Here is an 11768-nt window from a genome sequence, read left to right as displayed (position 1 = left end):
TTTCAAACTTTAGGATAAATGACAAAAATGCTTTACAAAATTAGAAGATTTAATTACAATGAAAGACATGGAGAGAACAAACGGTATTCAAGTTCAGAGGTCCATTAAACATTAAACAATACAAAATTACAGCAGAGCAAACATGGATTTTCAAAACATCAGACATGGAATGAGGTGCCACGGAGGACTAAGCATCCCCTGCCGACCGGTCGAACCCGCCGTGTGCTCCTTGTCATGATCGGAAAATAACGGGAAAATCCGTCGTCAATTCAGTGTATAAATAATGGACTGACACTTAGTATGCAAAACGTCAGTCAGCATTTGACTCATAGATAAATTCCTTGATCTTTACAAGGTCATTGTATCGACCATAGAACTTACGAATTGATGACTTTAAACGAGACTACTGAGCATGCTCTTGCGTATCGAATGAACTGAGAGGTGTAAACCTTGTATGCAGGTGATGATGGTATAGTTTTGCCTACGTAAGGGAAACTGACGATTGAAAAGTTTCAGTCATCACGTTTATCATAAAGTTTGGTTATTAAATTACCATTAAAGCCCCTTTCACGTAAAATATCTAAATATGAAATAGATGTGTGGGACTCTGTACTATCTTTTGTTTCAAGCTCATTGGGATATATCATATCGACATAAGAATGGAAATAACCATTGTTAATTGACAATACGATAGTCGATATGATATCTAAAAACCACGGTATCGAGTTGAGGGCCACAGCAAATGCTTTTTATGTACATGTATAAGGATTTGGACAAATTCTGCTTCATATGAAATTAAAAAATGATATTTGAATATAAAAATAGGTATGCTAATAACGGGCGCAGTTGGTACCCATGAGAATATCCAATAGATTGTTGGAAGATCTGGTCTCCAAAAATCATCTAGATGTTGCTAGTCAGAAACTCAAGCATCCTTTTGTACAAAAAGATTTTTTTTCAACAAATTCATTGCAAATTACCAATGACAAGATGAGTAAATTCATAAGTTCCAATTTTATTAAAAAGTCGGCTGTAAATGATATCAAAAAGTCTGGACTCAAATTCATCGTGAGGACTGGTTTTATATAAAGTTGAAAAAGATTCATTTTTATGCAGTTGAATTTGATAAAATTTTGTGATTTCAAATTTTCTAAATGTTCCTTGGAATTTTTAAGTATCCGCACGTCTGATTTACACCACTTCTCGAATATATTGTTGCACAGTCCTCTTGAAGTTTCTCCTTCACTACTGTCAATATCTTGTGAGAAGTAGAGAAAAAGGCTTGGTAGAACATTTACAAGAACCCGCTAGGAATTTTGGTTCTAGGGATTTTTGTGACGTTTTGAGATCTAAAATAAAAATGACTTTAAGTATATTGTGACTTTAAATATATTTTCCAAAAGTTCCTTGGAATTTTTAGATATCCACATCTGATTTACGCCTCTTCTTGAGAATATTGGTGCACAGTACTCTTGAAGTTTCTCCTTCACTACTGCTTATAATTGAGTGAGGAGTAAAGAAAGGGCTTTGTAGAACATTTCCTGGTACACGCGATGTATATTTGTTTGTAAGGATTTTTATGGCCTTTTGGAATCCAATATAGATATGGCAATTTAAATTCATTCCTGTTTTTAGGAATATTAAAAATATTCTAACTGTCATGATTTGAAGAATTTCATCCTAAGAAAAGGAGCTGTGAGAATAAGTTGGATTACCTATATTAGAACAGAGTCTCGGTTCCTCTAAAATACAATTAAAATAATGCGCCTCGGTCAAAATTGATGCTTTTCTGGTGAATAACAAACCATATTCAACATCACAAGAGTCCATAATTGTATAATATTTGCAATCAAGGTAATTATAACAACAATAGAATTTACAAATTGCCGACTTTAATTGCGTTTGTTGAAATACATGAAACAAACTAGCCTTTCTGGATAACACAGAAATTAAATTTGATGAATAAAAATTAAATGCTAATTATTTTTTTCAGGATGTGCGATAAAAGTATGCATAGTTATTAATAACAAAAATTAATTATTAATTGGGAACAAGGAAGTTGTTTATTGGCACCAGTAATTAAGTTGTTGGGAACTATATAACGATGAACATAAAAGAGAGGAAGGGCAAAGTGGTTGAATTTTCATCCATTTTAATTTTTCGAAAACTTCACCGGACTTACATTTAGACTTCGATCATCCTAAGAGAATATGCTTGTATTCTTTACAATAATTTGTAAAACCCAGTTACACTATAGTTTGGATATTGTTTGTGATTCAATTCCATCGTTCAATAAATGATCGTTTTCTTCTTGAAATAGATTTACCAAACATTCTGGTTCAATATCAATTTCGAAGCGTTTATTATCATTCATCTCTGTTTTTGAATTCTGTCTGTGAAATGACGTCACAGGAGAGGTATTTGCGTCACCAGCATACGCCCTCTGTGAAAGAGTTAAAATGTTGTATTCCCCTCTGTCGATGTGATCGTATGTGTTGGCAGAAGGAAGTCGAGGAATGGCAGACATCGAGTCCATGGTGTCATAACCAAAGTATTCATGTACAGCATCAGATCTCTCTTCCGATACATTACTTATCATTCGTTCTAAAAATAAAACATAGTCAGTCAGTATTGTATTGATGTTATAATGCACTAAAAATCAGTAAACTGTCTGCATTTTTTTCTTGATCTCTACATGTATCTCTACCAGAAAGGTCCCTCAAGAATATTTCTGAAATTTTATCTCTATAAAAATAAATTCCGTACAATTTATTTTTCATTATGTCTTGTGGCTATTCGAATAAAATATTGTCTTTCACTAATTAATAATTTTCAATTGCCAATGAGTACATGACAATTAGTCATGTACTTATTCGGCAATTGACCATTGTTAATTTGTGAAAGAAAAAATTGTATGAGGTTGTTTTATGGTGATACTTAAAGTCTCCAAATTCAATGGATTGGTGCTATATTTTCGACATTTCGCTAATTATATAGTCGATACTTCATTGTTCTTGCTGTTGCAGCATGTCTTTGGGAAGAATGTTGAATGACTTTATAATACAGACTGTTAGGTTATAATTCAAAACTCTATAAGTATTAATATATTCTCCCGTGAAGTTTGGAGCATACAGCTGATGAGATATTGTTGTTCCTTTATTACCTTTGGTCGGGAAAAATGAAAATAACAAACAGTAATCGATTTGATAATCGTTTTGTGAACTTGTCAATAAACCAGGCGCTATAGAAAAAGAGAGGTGGGATAGGGTGTGTAGAAGAAGTAAGCATCCCCTGACCGGTCACGCCGGTCGTGAGCCCTCTGTTCTGTTCAGGCCAATGTAATAATCCGTTGCCCAAATTAGTAGAAAAACCATGGGTTTAAAGAGTTATTACAAATATAAAATACAGTATGGACAGAGTACCGACTTAAAGCGAGATTAATTGCGTCAACTTATTTGACAGTATCCTTCCTAGGTATAAGTTTGATCGTAGCTGCAGAACTGTAGCGTTATGGTTTAATATAGTAGTCTTTGACCATAACGGTACAGATCCCGTATTGCAAAAAAGGTGCAATTTACGGTGAAAGATTTTTTGCGCAATTTTGGGGAGAATAATTCCACTTTTACCACTGATCAATCACCTACTTTTCATTTCGAAATCATAGACACATTCTTTAACACATTTTTATATTTTATCCTCCTCCCAACCTTTTATAGTCGTCTCTCCCTTGATTAGAATTGTTTTTTAGACTGCTAAAAATTCATCTCAAGCACTTCATGCACATTTTTTGCATTACGGTATTTGATGCGTTGTGGTCAAAGACTAATATAAACAAGAGGCCCAGGGGCCACATCGCTCACCTGAGTACTGAGGCTAGCAAAAAAAAAATCAGTTTATATTTCTTAAAAGCTGAAATGCTTGAGTGGTCCCTTTGATCCCTAATTGTGGTCCCATCCTACCCCCGGGGGTTATGATTTGAACAAACTTAATCTACACTACCAGAGGATGTTCCCACATGAGTTTCATCTTTCCTAGCCCAGTGGTTTTTGAGAAGAATTTTAAGGATTTTCCCTATGTTAAACTTTGACCCCCATAATGGCCCACCCTACATCCGGGGGTCATTATTTGAACAAACTTGAATTTACATTACCCGAGGATGCTTCCACAGGGTTTCATCTTTCCTGGCCCAGTGGTTCTGGAGAAGAAGATTTTTAAAAGATGCCATTAATTTTTCACTAATTCATTCTTATCTCCCCTTAGAAGAGGACATGGCCCATCATTTGAACAAACTTGAATCCCATTAACCCAAGGATACTCTGTGGCAAGTTTGGTTGAATTTGGCCCAGAGGTTCTTGAGAAGAGGATGAGAATGTGAAAAGTTTACGACAACGACGACAGACAACGGACAAATTTTGATCAGAAAAGCTCACTTGAGCCTTCGGCTTGGTGAACTAAAAACCATAACGCTACAGTTCTGCAGCTAGTTTGATCGCACACAGGTCATACTGTAAGTTTGCATACCGAATCAGATGTATAAACACCATATACAGGCAACATCTGAATGTTAATGCATAAACAGTGGAAGTTGATTATAGTAAAGCTAGTCATTACGTTTATCATTAAGTTTACTCTTAAAGGGGCCTGGACACAGTTTCAAATGATTTTTTTAAAACCAATTTTAATGTTTACTATTCATACTTAAGGCATCATCTATTAATTACCAAAAATTTTCACATCATTTGTTGATTAAGGTAGGATTCTTCTCTGGTTTCTGACTAGATGAAACATTCAAAGTATATTTGCTTATATGTCTTATATATTGAGGTGTAAGGAATTTAAAAGACCATATTTTTCTTACCTCATCACAATTGTACAACTTTAAATAGAAATGGTAAACTGCGTTTGAAAACTAGCAGGGACTATATTTTTGGCGGAATGGTGGCGTATGAAAATATCTTCTTTTCTGCCTCTCAAAATTATCATAGAACAATGTATTTAGTTATGATTTTTACACAATCGAAGTCTTGGAGAAATTTTCAAATGTAAGTTAGATTAATAATGAGGGACTAAACTTTCAAAATTTATCAAATAAATATGATTTTTCAAACAAACTAGAACTTTATTAGCTTTTAAACACTTCCTATCAAAGTCCAGATTTGAGCCAAAAATCCACAAAAAGTATTTTTTCTCTCTTACTAAACGATCAAAACTTTTTGTTTTTGTATCATTTTGTACATTTATAAGACTACTTTATTATATGTGAAAATAAGAAAAAGTTAAATATAGGAAGCATATGAAAATAACTAATATATCCTAAAAAATTAAGAAAAACAGAGAAAATTCGGATTAGCCAATATCCAGTTAAGTTACATTATTTATGTAAATTTGGTAATATCTTGCTATAAACCCGATCTAGTAATATGTTTTTATGCAAAAAGAACAATCATTAAACTTTTGAAATAGAAGTAGGTATCATATGATTGGCAACAGTTATTTTTTATTCTTAATGTCAAGGAAAAAGATAATGACCTTGACCTGACCTTGCCTCTAATATAAAACGGTCAAATTTAATTTCACTGATACTATCACTTACTGGTATTGTCTTCTTGATTCTGTGAAAATTTCATTGATTTTTAAATATTAGAAATATGAGAAGAATCCTACCTTAACAAACAAGATACAGAACTTAATGTTCTTCATAACGTAAACAAGGATCGTGCCTAGTTTTTGTTTACATATATAGAAAATATTATATGTATAACAAAATGAAGTTCAATAAATCAATAGTAACTGTCGAATCGTATTTAGAATTAACTTTTATTTGAAATCATCTACTTTGAACAAACGTATATTATTAGTATATTAACCTGTGTAAACAAAATTTAACATGACACTAGCCTTGTTTATATAACAAAGGTTTGGAGCTCTAAATTTGTGTTGTATCTGGACAATTGGCGTTCAAATTTTTTGATGATCATTACAAAGACCCTACTTTAATATTTGTAAAAATGGAAAAATAAATTTTGAAATTTTAGCTGAAACTGTGTCCATGCCCCTTTAAGTTGGCCTTTAACTCCTTCATGCACCATAACCTTGATATATTGAAACAATTATGGCAAACTTTGTGCTGTTTTTTATTTCCTGTTCACTATTTAGGATTTATCGAGTCGAAATGTGAAATAAAAACAAATTTTGCTAAAATTAAAATAAAAAACTCTAATTACTTTTCCACATGTAAAGGTCGAGAGAGGATACATAGCTTGTGTTTTCTGCTCATGTAAAATTTCTTTTATTAAACTTTGCTTCATAGGAATGTAAAAATAGGTTTCATAATTAAATGAACACAATAAGTGTCCTTTGGAATTCCAACAAATCAGTGATATACCGGTACTTTGTCTTCATAGATTATATAGATATGTGCAATGAAGTAATCGGGTATCTTTTTTAATGTCAATTTTAGATACTCAATGATTGCAATTCAATATTACGAGTACTTACGCAATTCTCGTTTGTAATGCCTTTTACTAATTCTGAAATGATAAAGATATATACAGTGTATTTATTTAATTGATTTATTTGTGGTTTACAAATTATCGCTGTATATTTTTTTTTATTTACCTTATGAGAAAAATGGAACAAAGGACACTGAAAATGACCACTGACGCCAAGGAAACCAATAAAAACATTGTAAGCTTCTCCGGGAAATAGTTTGTATCAACACCAATCATTCTCTTGGAATCAGCTAAAATATAAAGTAAGAGTAATGATCATTCGTGTAAAAAGCAGCAACCTCATATGTGTCAGTTAATACTATTGTAAGGAAAAGAGTAGAGGGAGGAGATTTACCTGTAGTGAAATTGGAACTGTTGCTCAAGCATCCAAATTTTCGATCACACAATTCGTCAGGAGTGCAGTTACATGTCCCATAGCAAAAACGACCATAGGTATTATCTGGACACGGTATAGAGCAATTAAATCCGTACTTTCCGGGATCACAGGCTGATGAATTCAAAATATTAAACAAGTTATTTTTGTGAAACACTGTTGCCCCCTGGTAGCTTATAAAGAGGGATATATGTAAAGTTTCTCTGGTACAAACTGTACTAACGTTATGGATTATAAAGAGTGATATATGTAAAGTTTCCCTAAAGTACAAACTGTACTAACGTTATGGATTATAAAGAGTGATATATGTAAAGTTTCCCTAAAGTACAAACTGTACTAACGTTATGGATTATAAAGAGTGATATATGTAAAGTTTCCCTAAAGTACAAACTGTACTAACGTTATGGCTTATAAAGAGGGATATATGTAAAGTTTTTTCTAGTACCAACTGTACTAACGTTATGGCTTATAAAGAGGGATATATGTAAAGTTTCTCTGGTACAAACTGTACTAACGTTATGGCTTATAAAGAGGGATACCGGTACATGTAAAGTTTCACTAAAGTACAAACTGTACTAACGTTATGGCTTATAAAGAGGGGTATATGTAAAGTTTCCCTAAAGTACAAACTGTACTAACGTTATGGATTATAAAGAGGGATATATGTAAAGTTTCACTAAAGTACAAACTGTACTAACGTTATGGCTTATAAAGAGGGATATATGTAAAGTTTTTTCTAGTACCAACTGTACTAACGTTATGGCTTATAAAGAGGGATATATGTAAAGTTTCTCTGGTACAAACTGTACTAACGTTATGGCTTATAAAGAGGGATATATGTAAAGTTTCCCTAAAGTACAAACTGTACTAACGTTATGGCTTATAAAGAGGGATACCGGTACATGTAAAGTTTCACTAAAGTACAAACTGTACTAACGTTATGGCTTATAAAGAGGGATACCGGTACATGTAAAGTTTCACTAAAGTACAAACTGTACTAACGTTATGGCTTATAAAGAGGGATATATGTAAAGATTTTTCTAGTACCAACTGTACTAACGTTATGGCTTATAAAGAGGGATATATGTAAAGTTTTTTTCTAGTACCAACTGTACTAACGTTAGGGCTTATAAAGAGGGATACCGGTACATGTAAAGTTTCCCTAAAGTACAAACTGTACTAACGTTATGGCTTATAAAGAGGGATATATGTAAAGTTTTTTCTAGTACCAACTGTACTAACGTTATGGCTTATAAAGAGGGATACCGGTACATGTAAAGTTTCCCTAAAGTACAAACTGTACTAACGTTATGGCTTATAAAGAGGGATACATGTAAAGTTTCTCTAGTGCAACCTGTTCTAACATTATTTAGAAGAATTGGGTTTTGTAATTTTTTGTAAAAGTGGTCAAACTCCAAGGTCAAGTGGTCAATTTTTGCTGGTCTTGTCACAAGGAATACACCTGTAAAATATGAAACCCATATCCCAACCCATTCAAAGTTTTGGGCAAAATTAAAAATTTGCGGACGAACAAAAGACAAACTGACGGGGTAAAATCTATACACATGTACCCAAATCTTCGCTTACGGGGATAAAAAAAAAAAGTGGATAATCAATGCTACTAGTAGCTATTACAAAAGAGTGCTTTAGCATATTTTCCTCCTGTGTTTTCTATTTTTCAGCTTCTCTGCAATTACTCAACCAATTTCAACCAATTTTGGCATAAAGTATCTATAAGTTAATGGGAACAAAAATTGTGAATTCCATGATCCTGCTCCCCTGGGGCCTGAGGGGTGGGACCAAAACCTCTAATATCATTGCAATCTTTAAAAATCTTCTTTACTCCTAGACATCAAGCAGTCAAACTGTTTGCATGATTGTAATCAACATTTAGTCCTCTACCTAAATTGTGAAATTTATGGCCCTGGGGTCAGAAGTTCTAGTGCTAGGGCGGGGCCATGTAGATTATATAGTGAAAATGCATTATTTCTTTGCAAATCTTCTTCCCTGCTCCTGGTCATTTAATAAACTAACCAAGTACATAGTTGCGTTGAATAAGACTGCCTCATCCAAAACTGTGATTTCATGGCCCCAGGGGCAGGGGTTCTTAGGTGTTAAGGCGGGACCATATAGATTACATAGAGTGAAAATGCATGATTTGTTTTAAAATCTTCTCTGCTCTCAGATATTTGATAAACAAACCAAATACATAGTTATGCTGAATATTGCTACCTTTTTCAAAATAAAAAAAAAATCATTAATTCTTTATGAAAAATCTTTTTCTCCGCTCCTGAGTATTAAATAAACTAACAAAGTACATTGTATATAGTCATGTTGAATAAGACTGCCTCTTCCAAAATTATTAATTTCATGGCCCCATGCAGGGTCAGAGATTCTGGTGTTATGGTGATGCTCTGTTGATTACATAGTAAAAAACATTGATTCTTTAAAATCTTCTCTGCTTCTGGGTATTGAACCACTGAACTATGTAAATAGTTATGATAAGGAAGGCTTTGTCTTCCAAAATTTTGAATTTCAAGGCCCCTGGGTCAGGGATTTTGGTGTTATGGCAGGGCTCTAATGAATGTATTGTGAAAATACATGAATTCTTTGAACATCTCTTGCTCCTGGGTATTATGCTAATAAGTACCTATTAATAGTGATGAAAGGTGCCCCTTCCAAAATGGTTAATTTCAGGGCCCTTGGGTCAGTGGTGGGGGGTTACATTGTCTGAAAATGAATTGATGCTCTGAAATCTGCTCTTTGGTATTAATCAACCATTTATGATGAAAGAAAATTTATGATAAAATTTCCAGAATTTTGAAATATGTGCCCCCAGGGTCAGCGGTTCCTGCGGGTTGGGGTGCACAACTGGTTATAATGTGTAAATGCATTCTCTTTGTTACTCTGATCTACCTCTGGGTATTAAGTAACCAAAGTATATAAGCAAGCTAAGTGTATAGTTATGATAAGCAATGGTGCCTCTTTCTAAATTGTGAATATCATTGCCTTTGGTTCAAAACACGAAGCAATTCAATTGTTGGAAAGTTGTTACATGATACTCAGGTGACATATAAGGCCCGTGGGTCTCTTGTTTAAAGTTTATAATTACTAGTATGTCGAAATAATACATGCCAAATTAAAACAGTATAATTATTATATAAATAAATCCAGTTAATGATATCCAGTGGTACATGTGGAATCTGCTGTTCTCTTAACTTTAACCTCTCTCTCTCTCTCTCTCTCTCTCTCTCTCTCTCTCACTCTCTCTCTCTCTCTCTCTCTCTCTCTCTCTCTCTTAAGATAAAAAACACACATCTGTTTTTTTTTTTAAATCTGATAAATGTATATAATGCTGTATGTTGTGTGAATTTAAAAAATCCAGTTTATTAATTAGACAGATTATTATCATATTCTATGAATTACAGTCTAATATTCATATTGTGTTTGCTTTTATTATACGTGCATGAAGACTTACGTTCACATTTCGTCTCCCCGATCCTGAAATAATTGGGATCACACTCCTTCGGCCTGTTGTGTAACGAAAACTCAGTATCATCTTAGACATTCAAAGACGAGATCATGCAAGCGTATGTAGAGAAGAAAAAACTTACGTGTTGCTCATTATTCTTATTTTAATGTATTCCATACGATGAACCGAAACTGGAACTGTCCATTTCCGTTAATAAGGGAAGTCGTGGAGAGGCACAATTATTTCCCATTTCATGTATTATGTTGACGAGAACGCAGCTAAATATTATATTTGATAAATTTTTTGAAGTGGATACAATTTAAATCCCTTTAAGACTATTTTTTCAACATAAAAATACATTATTTAACATGGTCGAGTAAAGAGGCAACCCTCTATTGTGCATACATTTAAAATGATAAATATAGCGTTTTGTATGCGAATCAAATTACAAATTATTTCTACATACAGAACGATGTTATTCTAGCGAAGATTGTCCAAAAAATTTGGAACTTTTTATAAAAAGTTCTTCACTAGAGGGAAAAATATAAATTTAAAAAAACTTCGATGATATTAACAATGATTAAGAAAACTCATTAAAGAATTTGCTTTTTTCAATAAGATTTTCCGACGTTTTCCGATTTTTTTTTAAATTTCAGTTATTGAGAATAGATTATGAGTTTGGAAATAATGAACATACAAATACCAACTAAATTTGATAAACTTTGGAAACAAAGTTCTGATAAACAACATAGGCGTAGGAAGCAAATTGAAAGGGGGGGGGGGCTAAACCAACAAAAAAAGGTAAACTCTAATTTTCAATGCCTATATTATGTATATATTTGCAAACAAAAGTTCCGACGCCTATGAACAATAAGATTACACTAAGAGTTTTTAAGTATATCTTTTTGCTACTCATTTGAAATTTTATTTTCTTATATACTTGCAGAGGAAATTCATTCAAAATCTAGTAACACTAGCAATATAAACCATATATAGTAATAATGATTTTTTTTTGTCTCAACTATGTGCTCTCTTACTTTTTTTAATATAAAAAAGGGGGAATCGCTTCCAAAGCATTCGCCGTTCGGACAGCAATAGCCGAAGTTTACCGGAAATATATTTTCCGTTCCCTGCTACCTTTTAAATTAGTGTGCAGTTTACAGTTTCCTTATTGAGATGGTTGAAAAAAGGCACCGCAAGACCGTGAAGACGGTAAGAAAGCAGTTCCTTGTACTGTAGTTTTAAATGCAAGTAAAAGTGTTAAGTTTCTTCATTTTATCGGGAACATGATGTATATTTAGTAAAGGCCTGAAGTAATTCAATGTTTAGTTTAATCTTTATTGACAGTAACTGAGTAAGTGGAAGAAACTGAGAGGGGATGACTGGGACTTGACAGTCTTTTGCGGCATCG

General features: G+C 33.2%; 1 protein-coding gene across 1 annotated transcript; it reads right to left on the bottom strand.

The window, feature by feature from the left end:
- Positions 1 to 1212: 1212 nt before the first annotated feature.
- On the bottom strand, positions 1213 to 10444 carry LOC134228875 (uncharacterized; the record flags this gene model as incomplete). The annotated part of the gene is made up of 5 exons (XM_062710570.1): positions 1213 to 2604; positions 6499 to 6530; positions 6619 to 6742; positions 6847 to 6999; positions 10364 to 10444. Coding segments are annotated over 5 exons (743 nt in total), but the record flags the coding sequence as incomplete, so codon positions are not given.
- Positions 10445 to 11768: the final 1324 nt, after the last annotated feature.

The sequence above is a fragment of the Saccostrea cucullata genome, unplaced genomic scaffold, assembly GCF_032062105.1.
Source record: "Saccostrea cucullata isolate Sc308-1 unplaced genomic scaffold, CSIRO_AGI_Scuc_v1 ctg5070, whole genome shotgun sequence".
NCBI lineage: Eukaryota > Metazoa > Mollusca > Bivalvia > Ostreida > Ostreidae > Saccostrea > Saccostrea cuccullata.
The sequence above is the reverse complement of the archived record's forward strand: the minus strand, read 5'-3'. Positions and strand labels throughout refer to the sequence as shown.